The sequence below is a fragment of the Leiobunum rupestre genome, chromosome 6 (assembly GCF_980474605.1).
Source record: "Leiobunum rupestre chromosome 6, qqLeiRupe1.1.hap1, whole genome shotgun sequence".
Taxonomy (NCBI): domain Eukaryota; kingdom Metazoa; phylum Arthropoda; class Arachnida; order Opiliones; family Sclerosomatidae; genus Leiobunum; species Leiobunum rupestre.
The window spans coordinates 49489878-49509341 of NC_143389.1; the positions used below are offsets into that span (position 1 = coordinate 49489878).

The following is a 19464-nucleotide window of genomic DNA, read 5'->3' on the forward strand; positions in this document are numbered from 1 at the left end:
CGCCAAATTGGGTAAGCCCTTGCGCTGCCGTATAGTGTCGCCATCTCGCGAACGCTTCGGTAGATAAAGGATTCTTCTACTTTCTAAAAGGTCAAAAAAGTGTCATATATTTGCGTATGATTTATTTGTCCATTAGGCTCAGGCGGAATATGATCTAAAAATAGGAAAAGACCCTTTGCGCGTGAATCAATAAAATAACCTAGAAAGATTCTCCTCATTACATCCCCAGCGTACTTCTAGTCTTTCAACTTTGAAGCTTTCACCACTTTCCGTTTCGGCGCTGCGATCGCGACGGGTAAATCGTGTCACTGCCGAGCGTCGAGTGAGTGCTAGTTGCCTGGTAGAATGAAAACACCTGTTGCCCGTAACCGCGTAGTCTCCGTATTTGAATTTCGGGGGGGAATTCGTCGTAGCCTCCAGCGAAGGCGCTCGCAGTCAAATAAAAGTTTCGCCGTCCCGCCGCCAACTGGAATAATAATTTCGCGGACAACCCGAGGACTTGTCCTACCTCTTCTATACCATTTTTGATTTTTTGCGGCGGCTTTAATGTAGTTACCGCCGGCTTTTATCGCGTATTACGCTCTCGTTTTTTGAAAAGGTTAATAACACATCCTGTTGGCAGACGCGCGAGGAACGGAGCCAGCGCCGCTACGAACGACTTTTTGAATCGTATCAAAAAAGGATGTAACGAATTTAAAAATCCCACTCGACAATCTCGCCGTCTTCGCTTATCAGCGCGTTTTAAAAATATTCATTTTTTTGCGATTGATAACGAGAAAAATGCGCGTATCTAGAGCGTGTTAAGGACGCTCTCACTTGTAAAATGATACGCGCTACACCCAGTGCATTTCTCACGTTTCTCTTCGAATTCTTAAAGCTCTCATAGTCCGAGGAAATAATGGTGTAATTATACTTAAAAGACGTAATTTATATATATTTTTTCTTAGTATATTTTTCTATTTACCACGCGTATTTAGTTACGCGATATCTTACGTAGAGTCCTAGCGTGTTATTTTGCTATTTTCGTCGCGTGTGAATGGTGTAAATTAATAAGATGGATATCCTATGGGCTCAAGCGGTAACTTTGGTGGTGTTGTTTACTTGTATGCTCGTGGTCTTCCTGCTACCATTCGGAGTGCTGTCGCGCAAACCGAGCGCCTTCCAAGGACCCAAATACGCGGTGGGCCTGAGTTTGGCCAATTGTTTTTCGGCCGGGGTCTTCCTGGCAACTTTTTTCGTGGGCCTAATGCCCGAAGTGCGTCACTTATTTTCGGAAATTCAGAACAAAACGAACTTTCCCGTCACGGAGACGGTTATCTTCGCCGGGTTCTTCCTGTCGCTTTTCACCGAACAAGCGGCGTTGTCCTACAAGGAGAGGGGTGCCAAAAGGGCCCGACAGAAAGATAAGCCTAAATGCGTCGAAGCGAAAAATCATTCCTACGGACAGGAACTGAAACCGTCGGTAACGGGCGAGAAAGATGGTCACCAACATTTCGCGGTGTCTTCTTCGGAACAGGAAGACGACGGCGACTTTCCCCAGAAGTCGGTGCGCGTTAACCTAGATCAAAATAGTCAGCCTTCTAACCATCACGGCCACAGTCATAACGGCCAACAACACGGACATAGCCACGCCGCCGAGTGGTCTAGTCTATTATCGGCCAACGAAGGCGGCTTCCGTCTCTTCATCCTGCTGGTGGCTTTAGGGGTGCATTCCATCTTCGAAGGGTTGGCCCTGGGGTTGCAAAGGAACGCACAAATGTTGTTCAGTCTTTTCGTCGGGGTCGCTGTCCACGAATTGCTGGTAGCCTTTGCTCTGGGAGTCAGCGTCGCCAAGAACAGGTTGTCCACGGCCGCCACAGTCCGCTTGGGACTTCTGTTTGCCGCCAGTATTCCCTTTGGCCAAGTAAGTTTCCTTAATCCCATACATTTCGAAAAAATGTCATTGGTCAAGCGTATACTTTAGTCCTTTCGAGACGCGTTCATTCGGCTGTATCTAGACAAACACGAGTGATAAGTAAAGGTTGGTTGAGTTGACGTAAAACTTTGACCTTGATTCTTGTAAGCAACATACGAACAGCCAGATGCCTTATTTCAATATTCCCATTTATATAAATGACAATTGACGCCGCCTGTAGACTGCCCGAGAATTACTCGTAGACCCGTAGAATACTTATGACCCCATAAACATTATTTACTGATTTTAGCGTTGAGGTTTTACCAGAATTTCTAAATGCGAATAAAATATAATTCAGTGGTTTTTAGCACGCTATTTTATCATCTCACGGAAGCTTGTCAAAGTACACGATAATGTTAATCAATTTAAACTAGGGGCCCCTATTGAATTGTCGTTTTCTGATTAACTTTCTCGGCTTTAGTTGTAAAAAAAACCCTGAGGCCCTTATAATATTTGAATACACAATCTCGTGTACGTCAAAGTCGAATGGTTTTGATTCCGTAAATCTTGAGAATCTGGGATGGAAATTGTTGGCCTTCGAAAATAATACTTCGCTTAAAGCGAAATCAAATTTATTCCATCTTCCAAAAAGATACGCTTAAAATTACAAACTTTGCACTTTTTGGCGTTTGGGTTACAAAATACATCTGCGTATTTTTCTTTCTAAGGAAATAGAATAGAATAGAATCGTTAAAAAACTTGGTAAAATAACGTTAAATTTTTAAAAGGGAACGCTATTATTCTCTTGCCTTGTTGCAGCAGCTGTTTACTAAACGACTATAATTTATTATCATTTGAATACGGCACGTTATTATTTTATTATTTTTCATTTAGTATCACCAGAAGGATATAATATGTATTTTGGAGAAAGTATCTATTAAAATAAATATTTAAATCAAGTGATTTTTTAAAAAATCTTTTAATTTACACAATGTATTTCAATGGAGGAATAAAAAATAGCAAAAAAAAAAGGTTCTTCAAAAAAATTAAAATGCATAGAAAATATGAGCACACTTAAAATATTAAATAGTAATTAAATTTAGGATTTCATTTAGTTTAAGATTGGCTAACTGATAAAAGTATCCGTTAATGATACAGGAAAAGAGCCATTTAATTGTATAAAAATCAATAAGATAAAAAATCCGATTTAAATAAAAAAATTATTGAATTGATTTTTATTCAAAAAATCAAAAAATTGCCAACCCTGGAAAGTATTAATCTCAATATTAATATTATATTAATATCATTGTTATGGTAGTAGTGTAAATTTTCCATCGTTCGGTATATGTAAATACACGTGTTCAATTTTCAGTTTTGATGCGGTGTATGCCTGGAAAATCGCCCCCATTAAAAAGCCGCTTCAAGCTGGCGCAGGTACATGTTTTATTACGCATCCCGAGGGGCAGCTCATTTCAATGATTAAGTTTGCACCCTTGATCGATTAAATCGAGTTCGTGATTAAATTGCGATTAAAAAATAAATATATTCCAAAAATTATATAGTGATTAAATCACGATTAAATCGAGTTTGTGATTACGCCGAATAAATCGTGATTAAAAAATAAATATATTCCATAAATTAGATAGTGATTAAATCAATATTATATCTGGATTAACAGATTAACGTTTGATTAAATCTAGATTAAAAGATTAACAGATTAACATTTGAATAAATCAAGATAAAAACTAGATCAAAAGATTAAAACGTGATTAAATAAAGATAAAATCTAGATCAAAAGATTAAAACGTGATCAAATAAAGATAAAATCTAGATCAAAAGATTAAAACGTGATTAAATCAAAATAAAATCTAGATCAAAAGATTAAAACGTGATAAAATCAAAATAAAATCTAGATCAAAAGATTAAAACGTGATAAAATCAAAATAAAATCTAGATCAAAAGATTAAAACGTGATTAAATCAAAATAAAATCTAGATCAAAAGATTAAAACGTGATTAAATCAAGATAAAATCTAGATCAAAAGATTAAAACTTGATGAAATCAAGATACAATCTAGATCAAAAGATTAAAACATGATTAAATAAAGATAAAATCTAGATCAAAAGATTAAAACGTGATAAAATCAAAATAAAATCTAGATCAAAAGATTAAAACGTGATAAAATCAAAATAAAATCTAGATCAAAAGATTAAAACGTGATAAAATCAAAATAAAATCTAGATCAAAAGATTAAAACGTGATAAAATCAAAATAAAATCTAGATCAAAAGATTAAAACGTGATTAAATCAAGATAAAATCTAGATCAAAAGATTAAAACTTGATTAAATCAAGATAAAATTTAGATCAAAAGATTAAAACTTGATTAAATCAAGATAAAATCTAGATCAAAAGATTAAAACATGATTAAATCAAGATAAAATCTAGATCAAAAGATTAAAACGTGATAAAATCAAAATAAAATCTAGATCAAAAGATTAAAACGTGATAAAATCAAAATAAAATCTAGATCAAAAGATTAAAACGTGATAAAATCAAAATAAAATCTAGATCAAAAGATTAAAACGTGATTAAATCAAGATAAAATCTAGATCAAAAGATTAAAACGTGATTAAATCAAGATAAAATCTAGATCAAAAGATTAAAACTTGATTAAATCAAGATAAAATCTAGATCAAAAGATTAAAACATGATTAAATAAAGATAAAATCTAGATCAAAAGATTAAAACTTGATGAAATCAAGATACAATCTAGATCAAAAGATTAAAACATGATTAAATAAAGATAAAATCTAGATCAAAAGATTAAAACGTGATTAAATCAAGATAAAATCTAGATCAAAAGATTAAAACTTGATTAAATCAAGATAAAATCTAGATCAAAAGATTAAAACATGATTAAATAAAGATAAAATCTAGATCAAAAGATTAAAACTTGATGAAATCAAGATACAATCTAGATCAAAAGATTAAAACATGATTAAATAAAGATAAAATCTAGATCAAAAGATTAAAACGTGATTAAATCAAGATAAAATCTAGATCAAAAGATTAAAACGTGATGAAATCAAGATACAATCTAGATAAAAAGATTAAAACATGATTAAATAAAGATAAAATCTACATCAAAAGATTAAAACGTGATTAAATCAAGATCAAAAATTTAATCGCTATTAACACGATTTAATACATTTAATCCTATTAAGAATGCACCCGAAAGATTAATAATCTGCTCTTCGACGCCTCCTAGACGTAATAGATATTTACTTCTGCTGGTATTTAGTTGCAGGTCCCCCCCAATGCTATTAACATAATGGTGGTAAAAGACCCGAGAGGTGATTATATCTCCGCGTTAACGACCTGAAACCTTTTAGATTTAATTAAATTGTGCTCTTAAACTTAAATATGTGCAATGTTGAAAGCCGTGAAAATACCAAAAATATATATTTATTTCAGAAGTAAGCATCTCTCTAATATTATTGTTATTCATGTTATTATTATTATTATTATTATTATTATTATTTATAATATTAATATTATTTGCTTGTAACGCATTTTCCCGCAGATTTTTCAAAAACTATACAAGTAATTTTTTTAATTATTAGATTGAAAATATGGTTCATAAATAAATATCCCAAAGCAATGAAAATTTTCCCTTTTACTGTAATCACGCGGTAAAGGTTCTAAGTGATGTGGTGTATAACCAGGCCCCGATTATAGAGGGGGGAATCCGGTACAAATTCCCGGAGCCCGGGTATACTTTTCTCTATAGACTTATCCCGGGTTTCTCTCCGAGAAAGTATAACTATGTCTCTCTTGGGGCCCGGAATTTATATTTTACCAGGGCCCGGGCCCGGTCGCGGCGGCCCTACGTATAGCGGGAAAATAAACGTTCATTGGAACTGGTAAATTTTTAAACTTCGATGGATACTTCTCTTTAAAGCGTATATTATATTCTTTTGATAATACATAGGGCTCGGAACTTCTATAGTGGCCAATTTAATTCTCTACTCCTACTTCATCCTGGATATTAAGCAACCACGTTAACCATTACAACCATACGATGCTATAATTTTTATAAATGTGTAATTTCAGGTAATAGGGTTTATTGTAGCAATGAGCGGTGGTCAGTCGTCCTCCGCAAAAATGGCCAACGCCGTTCTCCAAGGTTTGGCAGCTGGTACCTTCATACACGTCACGTTTTTAGGTAACTTTAAACTAATTGTAACTAAATCTTTAAAATTGCTTAAACGTTTTTTTCTTAATGTAGAAGTGATACCTTCAGAATTCTCCAATGATGGAGAAGAGGGCCAACCAACTCCGCATCGTTTCCTTCGTTTATTGTTCCTCCTTTTAGGCTTCCTTCTGCTTTTAGGTTGCTCTGTCGGCCTTCAGATCTCTATGCCTAATCACGTACATTAAAGAAAATCTAGTCCAGTTCCTCAAAAGGAGAAAATTACTTGTCATGGCACCGCGTTTAACGCCTGACTAATTTTTCAAGTGCGTTTGAAAGCGGTATTTTTGTAAAAGAAATCTTGCCTCGGGTTTATTACCCAACTTTTTATAAAAGTTGGATTTTGGTAGAGTTAAGAAACTGTAACCCTCGGTCTATTTCTCACAACTTATTGCGGTTAAACGTAATCGACTCTTTCAAAGTTTAGAAAAGACAGCGCTCTTGAATATTTTTCTTGAATTTTTTAAAGTTTAGTTTTCTCGAAGATTCAATTTCCTCTTGTCATATTGAATTTAGTTTAGCCTAAACTAATTTACAAATTAAAAAATTGTGTGCAAATTTTTCTGTAAAATATATATTCCTAATTTTATAGTATATTCAAATTAAATCTTTTGAAGATTTTAACTTATTTTTATTAAAATATTTGGATAGTGAAAACTTGTTTTTACTTTTCTTTTTGAAAAATTAAATAATTTAATCAACTTTAAACTAGGATATTAAATATCTCTTGTTACGCATACGATCATAACATAATACCCCGAAATATGACACTTGAAGCCTTCGTGTATTTTTCTTATTACATTCTTTCTTCACCAAAGATAGATCAGTAAAACGACTAGCAACTCTGCATCCCGAAAGTTTAACTCTTTGTGATTTGAAATTTTCTATTGGTCGTCCAAAAGGAGTCAGAGTTCAAATTCAGTCAATCATATAGTATTCCAACGAGCACGCGGCGAAATCGAAATTAGTCAGGCTAAATAGGCATTAAGCGCGTGCCAAATTCTCGGAATATCACGTTACTGTAAGTTTGGTTAGATTAGTTCATGGTGCCGCTACCCAATGGCGCTATTTCGAAAAAGATTTTAGCGTCACAGTGAAGAAAGGAAATAAAAAAAAATTGCAATGTCATACTTAGTGGTATTATGTTACTTATGATGTGATAAAATAATTTGGTTGGCAAAGGAGAACTTTAACCTAATTTCCTAATTTACAACTAATTCAGCCTAAATACCTATTTTTCTACGAAGTGCGTAAAGTGCCCTATTTTAAATAAATCAAGTATTTTTGTTTAAAGGAAATATAACCTGCAAAGCAATCTTTATGGAAGACCCCATCAATTTTTCAAATTTCCCTGTACAGTGGCACCAAACATTTTTAAAGCCAAAGGCAAGAACGGCCAGAGCTGAAAACGTTGGTGTTCCACACCAAATACCCGAGGTTATATTCCCTTTAAAGGCAATGATGTCACTAGAATTTTAATTTGTCAGTAGTAATTAGGGCAAACATTTTCATGACCTATTTTTAGATGACTATTGTTATCAAGTGAAGTAGAAACTAAAACGAGAATTGTCTGCTAATATGCTTTAGGACTTGTTTCAAACACCCTATCTTGAAGAGGCCCTTCAATAAAACATCTTCAAGGAAATCACCATGAAGTAATATATCCAAGAGCCAGGACTTTCAAGTTACTGTTTATTTGGTGATTGTGGGAATAATGGAAAATTTTCACCTGTAAACCGTATGTCATATTTTTGCTAAGCTTAAATATGTCCAAAAAAGGTACCTGGTTAAAAGGAGAGTGTTAAAGTTTTGATCCTTTAAAAGTATCTTGAAGCCCCCCGCCAAAACTGGTAAGGAAAGAGGAACAGCTGTAATTCTTGAACTAACCATCTTTTTTGAGAGGGGAAGGGCTAATATTGCTATTTTGGCTTAGTGACACCAATGTGTAGGGCCGTTTAGAAAATGGTCAAAGCTGAAGCGTATTGATACTCTATAATCAGTTTTGGTGATAATTAAAAGTCAAATGAATTTTTTGGATTCGACAAGTCAGCTTCAAGAGAATTTAGTTCAAATAAAGATTTCATTTTGTTTCACATTAGTCCTGGGGTACGTTTAGTAACTTGCAACAAATTCAACGGTTCAAGATTTATAAAAACGGTTTTTTACTGTACGTTTTTTGGATTTCCTGTATGACATTACGCTACTCAACCGATTGAAACCATTTCAACTGGCGAGCTGGTTCATTTGAAGCGTGATGTCACAACGTTAAGGAAAGTAATGGCGTTTAACCGATTGCGTGAGTACAGAAAAGCGTTCAGTAGCTCTTACTGAACGCAGCCCTGATTTGGTTTCTATTTTCCTCAACTTTTAATGTGATAAATCCATTTTTATTCTAATTCTCAGGTTTTGGTGAGAGCCCTGAACATTACTTTGAAATTTCTATAATAAAAATATAAATAAAATAACAAGATCAAAGTACAAAACTTAAATTATAATTTTGTTTAGGTACATTTTTTATAGAACTCTAAAGATTGCTTTGCCATTGCCAAAGCACCATCACGTGTTGAATGTCCTCCTATGAAACCATTCATATGCACAAAAATAGCACCAGGTAAATTTATATTATTTGAAAGCTCTTCGTCTCTTAATCCACACCATGGTTCTGGTAAAGACAACCTAAATAAACCAAATTCAACTTAGTACAAAATAAAGCTGGCCCAATCAGAAACAATTTTCTTAAACATTTGTTTTGAAAAATTGTGGAATTATTAGAGATTATACCTATTTTCAAAACTAGGTTCTTCAATTGGAACGCACTGAATTCTGTAAGTACGATTAGAATCGGGGTAAATGACGTATTTAATAGGGATTGAGATCTTCAACTCTTTTTCCAGATCAAAGAAATGCATCTTCCATGGCACACCTCCATTTTCTAATTCCATTATTTCACCACTAGCATCGACTAAGAATCTTCCGTCTATGGCTTTTTTAATGATTTCTCTAACTGGCCACCAGACTTCACCAAAGTAATTCACACGATCCAAGAACTCTGTAGTTACTAACTGCATAGCCTTGTTAAATCGAATTCTCACCTATTTTGTATTAAAAACAAAATTAATGTTAATTATTTTATCACCATTGAAACATTTTACAGATTTTTCATCATTTGGATCTTGCCACGATGGATTCAAATGTCCAACTCTCTTGCTTAAATTAGTTCCAATGATATACCTTCAAAAATATAATATAGTTGTGAGTTAAGGTTTTGATACTTCATATAAACACTTGTTTGAAACCTAGGAGGTCCATCATGTGTGGATATTCCATTGTCAATGGCATCAATTTCTTCCATAAAGCCCTGATAAACTTTATCGTAAACTGCCTCGGTCTTTGGATTTGAAGAGTCATTTATTCCAAGTACCTCGTTAATAACTTTATGGCCAAAATGAAAGTAGATTAATCCAGCACTACTCAGTTTGGTAACCCATCGTTTGTCTGCTCTTAAGCTGTTCATGGTTTCTTTAAACGATCTATAATAGAAAAAGGTAACAGATAAAATTTGCATTTCATAATCAACATAATACAAACCTTTGATGATGATCAAATCTAGATATCGAGGGATCATAAATGCCACCTACATCAACTACTATGTCACATTTCTCCAAGACAGTTGGATCTCTAGATCTTACAATCTCTGCGCCTTTATATTCAGGTAACATTTTAAGCATGGAGCATGCTAAAACTTCATCACAGTGAAAAGTTCCATTGTGTGTGCCTATTGTTTTACTCATTTTAAAGGCTTTCTTCGAGGGTGGACTAGAACTCATAAAGCAAATAAAATTTATGATATTGTTGTTATTCAATTTTGTAATTTTCTTCAAAACATTTCTTGAAAATACCATAAATGACACTAGAGTTGCAAATTTAACTTTAAAATTGGGGACATCAACCAAGTACGGCACCTGCACACACACACACACGGCGCAAAATGCAGTAATAGAAACAAAATCGAAGCAGAACTGCCAACTAATAAACCAGAGACAGACAGTTGGCTATGGCTATGGCTATGAATAAACCATAGGATGAAATAATTAAAACTGTAACAGTTCTTCAGTTGACAAACAATATCCTACGTTATTCTGGTACAATTTGTGGTATGTGGTGTATCACATCAATTAATTATCATTTAGAACCATATGGTTATCGTACAGCTTGGCAACGTAGTCGGAAACTATCTTTTTATCTTAATAGAAATAAACTACTATTCTTTATATTTAGGTATTATTTAGTGAATATTAAGGTAATATATAATACGAACTATGATAATAAACCTAAAAATTTGAAATCACGTCACTATTGATGGAAATAATTCATACGTCTTGGAAACCATTTTTTATAGGCTATATCTTCTAGGAATATAATACTCCTCGTACCCTAGAACAGAAAATTGAATTCCCCCCAAAGAGCTCCCCGTTCTTTATATATAGACCTCGTATCCTAGATTCGAAATTACTCTCTTGCCCTTAGTTAATAGCGTTTACCCATTTTCTATCGGAACTCAGTAAAACATAGCCCCATAGCACACACTACAGCAACCGAAAGAGCCTGTTTTTTCGGAGGTATCGTGCCAGAAGAGGGTAATCGCTTCCTCACAAAACCACCAATCAGAAAGCATTAAAAGTTACTATGTTACTGATTAAAAATTACTAAGGTGGCTTTTGTACATAAAATAAATTTAATTTCGAAAATAAAAAAAAAACTTAGGTCGGTGAAATAATTACATCTTTCTGAAACGGAACATAAAATTTCCTATAATAAACACTCCCTTAGTTTCTGAAGGTAATTGTAACTAACAAAAAAATAAGTATCATTAAATTCTGAAGATAAATAGTTTATTTTTTAGCAGATAAATACACTATATATTTAAAAAAAAATCTAAATACTCAAAAATATCTTTCTTTTAAAATTCAAAACGAAGTATAATTTTTTAAGCAATCTAACTAATTACTCTCTTTTACATTATATTCATTTAAAACAAGGGGAGGGGTTGAAAAATCTGATACAAAAAGTGTATAATAAACCATTCAGAAGGAAGAATCTAACTTCTCGTTCCGCCTGTATTAAAAACGGCTTTACACTTATTTTTGAAATTTTGTGATTTTCTTCAACGATTAAAATGGCCCATCGTTTTGATATGCGTAAGTGCTTCCTAAAAACCACAGAATGCCATTTTTTTTGCTGATACCATATAAACGAGAAACGAAGTTGCTGGTGTTATGTGCATTTTCTAACATGTAATAATCTTGTCCGCCATTGTTTGCGGAAAGTGAGAAAGTTAGAAAGCTCCAAGCAAAATAAACCTTGGAAGTTTGGAGCGATAATTCAATCAGAAAAAAAGAACTAATTTTTTCGAGGCCTTGCCGCCTATCTTAAAAAAGCTCACAAGGTCACGCGATTCTGCGAAAGGACACGAAATCAGTGATTCTTTTATTACGAGATCATTGAAACAGTTCGTTGTTTATTAAAGATCATGGCAAAAACCCTTATAGTGGAAATTATTGAAACTAAGCCATTCGATGGCCAAAAACCGGGAACAAGTGGATTAAGGAAACCCGTTAAAACATTTCAACAACAGAATTACACGGAAAACTTTACTCAGTGTATTTTGGATGCCCTTGGAGAGAGAAAGACAGGCGCAACTTTAGTTGTAGGAGGAGACGGCAGATTTTTCAACCGCGAAGCGGTCAACCTCATAATTCAAATATGCGCTGCCAATGCGGTATGTATCTATTTCTCACCGCGTAAGAAAAACTATAAAATGTCCTCTTTACCGACCTTGAGCCGAGGAAATAGCTTAGCAAAAGTGACTACCTTCATTAAGTAGGCCTATAATTTGCATTTAAAGTCTGCAGCCTTTCCACGATGCGCACCGACGTAAGATTCGACAACTCTATCGATTGGTTGCGTTGGCAACGTTACGTCAAAGGCCAATGGGCCCTCTCTATCCTTTCAGGAATATACCAGACAGACTTCCTCCCCTCCCTCTCGGTTGGGCAACTATCCGACTTTACTAGTATTACTACTACCCTCAGCAAGGTCATTGCACTCTTGACGGCCGCCTCTATTACTGCTTGGGTGCAAAAAGTGCTCTCTGGTTTTCTCTCTTTGTTCATTTACTCGCGACCATCGGATTGGGCTAAAGCTCATACTTTTGGGGCTCCTCCCTCACCCAGAAAATAGACGGTAAAAACCGCCATCATTCCTCAAAATAGTAACCAATTAGGGCTCGATATTGTAATAGATAAGAAAACCAATTAATACTACTTCAACTCAAATTTTTAAATCAAGTACCTGACTCTAAACACGCTCAATTTTTACCCAATAAGCAACAGGGAGGAGCCCCATACAGTGTTTAGTGAAACAACCCCATTTTCATTAGCTGGTAACTTATACTAATAATATTAATAATGTCCAAATATGATTTTAATTAAAAAAAATTAACTTACAGGTTTCTCATTTGATCGTGGGTCAAAATGGTATCCTTTCAACTCCGGCTGTTTCCTGCCTCATTCGTAAATGTCAAACGACTGGTGGAATAATTCTAACAGCTAGCCACAATCCAGGCGGTCCAAATGCGGATTTTGGAATCAAATTTAACACTGCTAATGGGGGTCCCGCTCCAGATGGTGTTACGACTAACATCTTTGAACTTACTAAGAAGATATCGCAGTATTGCATTTGCAAGGATCTGAATGTTGATATTGGCACAATAGGAAAATCTGATTTCACCATCGAAGGAACGAATAAACCTTTTGTTGTAGAGGTGGTGGATTCAGTTGCGGACTATTTGCAACTTATGAAAGAGATCTTTAACTTTGATTCCATCAAGACGTTCTTAGCTAATGGACTTAAAATTAGAGTTGATTGCATGCATGGTGGTAGGTTTGTTTGCTAAAATAATTATAAACTTATCTTTTAATACATGTTAATGTAATTTTCCTTTTCTTTTTAGTAACTGGACCCTATGCAAAAAGAATATTTATCAAGGAACTTGGAGCTCCAGAAAATAGTGTTGTTAATGCTGTGCCTCTTCCTGATTTTGGAGGTGGCCATCCTGATCCAAATTTGACATACGCTGCGGATTTAGTAAACTCAATGAAAGAAGGAGAATATGGATTGGGAGCTGCATTTGATGGAGATGGTGTAATAATTTTGCATTTCAATTTATATTTTATAGTTTTAGGTTCAACTTTTTTTATTGAAATTACACCGTAAAAAAGGTATATACAAAATAATAGTGTTTCCTTCGCGAGCCCATTGGAATGATCTTATTCACAAACAATGAAAAAAGTTAATGGGCATGTCATCCAGCAACAGACTACAGAAGAAAATATATACAGGGTTGCCAGGCTTTTTTTGGGCGGTTTTTTTAAAAATCCCTAAAGGCATGATAATTGAAACTACATTGCATTTTGTTTGTTTACAGGATCGAAACATGATTTTGGGTCACAAAGCTTTTTTCGTATGCCCTTCGGATTCCTTAGCTATTTTGGCTGCTAACTTAGACTGCATCCCATACTTCCAAAAAACAGGGGTCAAAGGATATTCTCGTAGCATGCCAACTGCGGGAGCTATAGACAGGTGATTAAGTCAGGATAATTAATTTAAATTAAAAAATTAAGCAATTGAAATATCTATTTTATTAAAGAGTTGCCAATAAAACCGGGAAAGAGTTCTTTGAAGTGCCAACTGGTTGGAAATATTTTGGGAATCTTATGGATGCTAATCGCCTTTCTTTGTGCGGAGAAGAAAGTTTTGGAACAGGCTCCGATCATATTCGGTCCGTTTGTATAGTTAATAGCCATCTGAAAAGGAATATCTAATTTAATATATTTAAACAGTGAAAAGGATGGAATATGGGCAGTACTTGCCTGGCTCTCTGTTCTCGCTAATCACGGATCTTCCAATCCAGCCAACAGCGTTGAAGAAATTCTAGTTGATCATTGGAAAAAATTCGGACGCAACTTCTTTACTCGTTACGACTACGAGAACTGCGAAAGTGACCCATGCAACATCATGATGAGCCAGTTGGAGACTCTTATCAAAGACCCGACATTCATTGGCCGTTCCTACAATGCTCCTGGCTCTGATAAAACCTACATAGTTGCTTCAGCTGATAATTTTAGATACGAAGATCCCATTGATAAAAGTGTTGCGCAAAATCAAGTAAATCAAGACCTTTATATAATCTTTGGAATAATAAGTCATACTAATATGGTTTTTATTTTTTTATTTTAGGGAATTCGAATAATATTCGAAGATGGCTCTCGCATAGTTTTCCGTCTAAGTGGAACCGGTAGCAGTGGTGCTACCGCTAGAATGTATGTTGATAGTTATGAAAGTGATGAGAAAAAGCATTTATTAAGCACCCAGGTATTTATTTCTTAAGCTTTAACAACTATATAACTTAAACGTTTAACTTCATTATTCTTTTAAGGTAATGCTGAAACCACTTGTAGAAATTGCCCTACAAATTTCCCAACTACGACAACTAACCCACAGAGATGAACCGACTGTTATCACTTAAAATCGCGCCTAACTAATTTTGAAATTGTTAAACTTCTCTTTTTATGGACAGTTCAGATTTTCCCTTGTTTTATTCCAATTACATGTGATTACTCGTTTGAAAATGCAACGTACATTTACTCGTAAACCATGTCATAATTCATTCTATTAAATTTACGCTAAATAAAACGTTAACCACGTTTAAACATTTTCTATACTTAGGTGATGTCAGTTAGGGATTGTCGTAAATTCTTCTGGTACTGGGTTTGGGCAGTTTGGGGCACTTAAATGTACCTAGGAATTATTTAAACTAGTAAAAATTGGAAGCGTTAACCAGTTATGGGAGTAATTTTTAGAGATTGCTTTAACCTTTTAGAAAAATATTCAAAATATAAAATGTGCAACTGAAAAATGTATGGGTGAGGTAAAACTATTTATCTAGTCGACACGTTTTAGCGTGAATGTTATTTTTTGTTTTTTTTGTTTCAATGCCGTGTTTTGCATAAAGTTGCGAATAGCAAAATATTAAAAGACACGACTGAAAAGCAACCAGCCTCAAACTGCCGCTGTAAGAAAAATTAAAAATGTATAATGAAGGATATTGTTTGTTTTTGTGAATACCTATAGCTAATTATAAAGAAATTGAAATTATTTTCTATAGAAAACTAAAGAGTGCTTTACTTATTTGTCCCAACTTGTAACATTGTCCCCAAGGTGGTTAAAAAACCAAATTCAAAGTATAACTTTATATCTTTTGTTCACACTATTATTTCAAATTAAATGATTTTTAATACTTCAGTCTTATTTATTTAACATACATAATTAAATTTTTCCATAAAGTAGGGTAAAATGTTTTACTCTGTCATGAACTTCCGCAGGTATTGATGCTAAAGTTTATACTAGGAGTAGCGTTTCATCGCAATATGCCTATACTGCAGGGGCAATACTGCGTAAAACAATAAGTGGTATAAGACGGTGAAACTTAATTCATTTTGAGCCAAGTTTTATTTACAGAACAAGCAATCAACCATCACAATTCTTTTTCCTCGCTTTTATCTAATATAGTGAAATTTTACTCGAGTTTCAACTCGAATATTTAATTTGACTTAAACACCTTTTTAATTATTTAATTGATCTAGAGCTCTCCAACAGTCAACCCTTGGTGATAACAAGGTAGTGCATTTTTTTATAACCCATTTTTAACAAGTGATTATTAGAAACTTTCATCCCTCAAACCAATTTATTCCCCCAATGATATCTCCGCTTTTAACATTCAGTCTGATATAGACCAATTATTTAGATTTTGGTTTTTTTTTTTCAACATTTCTTTAAAATATCTAGACTTGTCGTGAGATTATATAGTTTTATTACAGAGAGTTGGTTTTTCGGTTATTTTCCCCAAATTATTTTTATATTTACAAGAAAAAGATTATATTTTTTTAGTTTTGTTATGCCTAGTAATTTTTTCCTTATTACTGAAACACATTATTACGGTATTAAACGGAAAATGAAATGGAATTCTCGCCCTAATTATTAATCTTTCGGTAAATTACAATGACGAAAATTTTTAAGTGAGCATTTAGAACCATTAAAATGATTTTGCGCATTTTGTCTCTTAACTTTTTTTATCTACATTATGGCACAATATTAAATCTTTGTATATTTTGTTTATCGTGTTAACATTCAATCGAGTCCTTCTAGCATACGATAAAATAGATAAACATAAGAAATGCTCGGCTAAACGACTTATTTATTTGGAAGGATATCTTTCCCTTTGAATTATTTTAAAAACGTTTTTCTTATTATTCTCGTTTCGGTTGCGTTCACGCTATTCCTGGTAGATATAAAAATGTTCCCCTCCGTCGGTCCATTTATTAAAAGCCGGTTAATATTTATCATTAATTGGCATTTGTTACAGTGTATTGGTTTTGGCACCTTATTAGATAGCTACGTTGCGCGTTATGTGGATTAATTAATTAATATACGGGATATTAACTTTACGTTTTTTTATTAAATTTTGGGTACGTTCCGATCAGGGATATTTATTACATCTCGTTTCACAATGGTGAAGCTTGGTATGGTTACCCTGAAATATCGCGATCCCTTTATCTAACCTTCACTTCAAAGATAACCCTACAAAACCTCTTAAAATGGCGCCCATAAACCTATAGCACCCCCAGGGGTTTGTGGGTTCGTATCTCCACCACTGTTGTTTCGCGAAATTATATAATTTACACGAAAATCATTCCGTGGGATGCGCGCGTTTTTTTTAACGAAGAATGAACCTTGATAGAGCGTGCCCGTGATTTATAACCGCACAGCCGGCCAGCAGGCCAGCCGCTTGGAGTTAATACGTAACGTTTATATCCCGTAATAAAGTAAAAAAGTAATAAAACCAGAAAAACTAAATAAGCTCCTAATTTTAAATTTATAAAATTAGCGATAATTAAAAAGTCTAAATGGACCAACGGATAAGAACATGTTCTATTATCAATTTGTGTTTTTCGTTTTCGTTTTAATTTTTTTTAAATCTTTTTATTATAAAGTTCAACATTTTTGTATTGCTGCACGACCAGGCTGTGATAGACGACTGTAGCTAAAATTTCTGTATTGAACACGAATAATAATTTATATTATAATCCTGGAAATATTTTCGTTTTTAAACTTCTCTAACGTTATTGACATTAGAAACAGAGAGACATATGAGTTCTTATACACCACATGAATGTTTTTTTTTCAAAGGTATGGGAGAGGAATTAATCTTAGGCCTAGTAATTCTTTTTCCAATATAATAACTAATTTTCAGATTTGTTCCGTTCCTATTTTGTTTACTTTTTTTAATGGTTAGCTTTTAACGTTTTAAAAAAAACTTCTTTCCTTTCGTCGTTATTTTTAGTTATATTATGATGATTGTATTGCGTGTTATATTTTTCCCCTCCTGACTTTGCGCCATTTTTCTAACGAATAATTTAAAAAACGAAAAACAATACGTTTCTATTATCTACGTTTCCTAAATATTCACCGATTTGATTTTTTTTAAGTAACTGAGAAGGGTAATTCATATATCATGTCTGCTAAAAAACATTCGCGCGTTTTTGGTTTATCTTCTCAATATGTATAACATCATATTTTGTTTTCAAAAAACCGATATAGATATATTTATATATAAAAGAAGTTATAAATCTATTCCATTTTCTCTTTTAAAAACACATTAAAGTTTTGGTTGTTTTTTATTTGAATTATACTCGAAACTAATAATTTCAACAATGGTTTTTTCATAGCTTCTTATTTTGTGCATGGACAATGTTTTCAATCGTAAAAACATATAGCGCCAAACTAATTTGGAAATCATATTGTATAAAATAGTACATAATTATCTCCATTCATCTAAAACAATTTGTGGTACATATGTATACAGAAATAAACGTATACGCTTTTTCCGTATTTCTACGTCGTTTCATCCATCACTCCGTCGTTTGAAAGACTAGAAAGTTGTTTCAAAATACGATTGTTAAAGATTCTACGAAAGGAAAAACTTAGCGTAATTTATAAAGGGTCGAAATGCAATTTAAAGCTACGTTTGATTATAAAAAGAGCAATTTAATCATGCTGAATATAAACTCTTCGATTAAAGATGGTTTGCTATTAATAAAAATAAGCATATCGTTAAAACGACAATCTAGTCACGTTAAAAACGACTTGAATAAACGATCACCAAGTGTGAAGAACTTTTTCCCCTCTCTAACGTCCGAAAATTTTAAACATTCAAACTATTTCTATTTTAACTAAGTTAGGTTAAAGGAATGTTCAGCAAACTTATTTGCTTTTAAACATCTTCAAAATGATTTTAACATATTCACAATCAACTTACTTACAATAGGAAATATGTAAACGGTTTATTTTAGGTGTATTCCGCGCCTTATATGTAATAGAGTAATGGCAGTGCTACGTCACACAACGTCACCCATGCTTTTTCCTATTCATAAAAAGTTCGCGCCCACAATGGCGGCCATGGCCAAAGCTACGGAGTGCTACTACTCTATATGTTGGAATGATTCGGCAGCGGGGACGGAAAACAAATCATTTTGAAGACCATTCTCGTTTTAATCGTTCATCGGGGCAGCCACGACAATCTAGTTTAGATTCGGCAGTTAACGAAACAAAATGGCCGCTTCTTTAGTCGTTTCAAAATGGCGTTTGAGAAAACAGAAGGACAGACGAACGGGACGAGAGGATTTTAGACGTTCTATCGCGCTTGGAAATCGTCTAATTTCGATTCACATATTTTGCACATTCTTATCTCACTTTATTTCCAATGATAATACTTTTAAATAAATAATTTTTGGCGATTATTTCTTCGCGAAGAATAATTTTTTCAAAATTTATTAGTTTCCCATTTTAACCAAAAACGAGTTTTTTTTAATATATTTTGTTTCCCTTTAAAAATTATCGTTTCTAAATTCAACATTTTTCAACAACATCAAAATTCAGATATTTTTTATTATTAGGATTTTCCTATATATTTGCCTAGGCCTATATATATCACCAAAAAACACGTTGAGCCCAAAAAATAGAATTTTAAATTTTTCTTCTTCTGTTAAACATATGCGCCTAATATAACAATTATATTTAATTCCCGAAAAGCTTAAACAACAACCACGTATTTTTTTGGTTAGATTTTTCTCTATTTTTTTTCTAAACAATTTGCGACATATTTACATTTTCCCCCCTATATAGAACGAGGTTAATATG

The 19464-nt window shown here is 33.5% G+C and overlaps 3 protein-coding genes across 3 annotated transcripts; 2 read left to right on the top strand and 1 right to left on the bottom strand.

The window, feature by feature from the left end:
* Positions 1-295: 295 nt before the first annotated feature.
* Positions 296-6771, top strand: LOC149941332 (zinc transporter ZIP3-like). Its single transcript, XM_090179881.1, has 3 exons — positions 296-1903; positions 6009-6120; positions 6184-6771. The coding sequence occupies exons 1-3, from the start codon at positions 1055-1057 to the stop codon at positions 6333-6335; spliced, it is 1113 nt and encodes a 370-aa protein (XP_090036007.1). The 5' UTR covers positions 296-1054; the 3' UTR covers positions 6336-6771.
* Positions 6772-8617: 1846 nt separating this feature from the next.
* Positions 8618-10146, bottom strand: LOC149941333 (MYG1 protein C27H6.8). Its single transcript, XM_090177482.1, has 5 exons — positions 9736-10146; positions 9444-9677; positions 9300-9378; positions 8929-9239; positions 8618-8823 (listed from the first exon to the last, which is right to left on the bottom strand). Exons 1-5 carry the CDS (start codon positions 10047-10049, stop codon positions 8649-8651), a joined length of 1113 nt encoding a protein of 370 aa, XP_090033608.1. The 5' UTR covers positions 10050-10146; the 3' UTR covers positions 8618-8648.
* Positions 10147-11535: 1389 nt separating this feature from the next.
* Positions 11536-15505, top strand: Pgm1 (phosphoglucose mutase 1). Its single transcript, XM_090177302.1, has 8 exons — positions 11536-11926; positions 12656-13085; positions 13160-13350; positions 13634-13788; positions 13856-13987; positions 14049-14373; positions 14446-14580; positions 14645-15505. Exons 1-8 carry the CDS (start codon positions 11678-11680, stop codon positions 14732-14734), a joined length of 1707 nt encoding a protein of 568 aa, XP_090033428.1. The 5' UTR covers positions 11536-11677; the 3' UTR covers positions 14735-15505.
* Positions 15506-19464: the final 3959 nt, after the last annotated feature.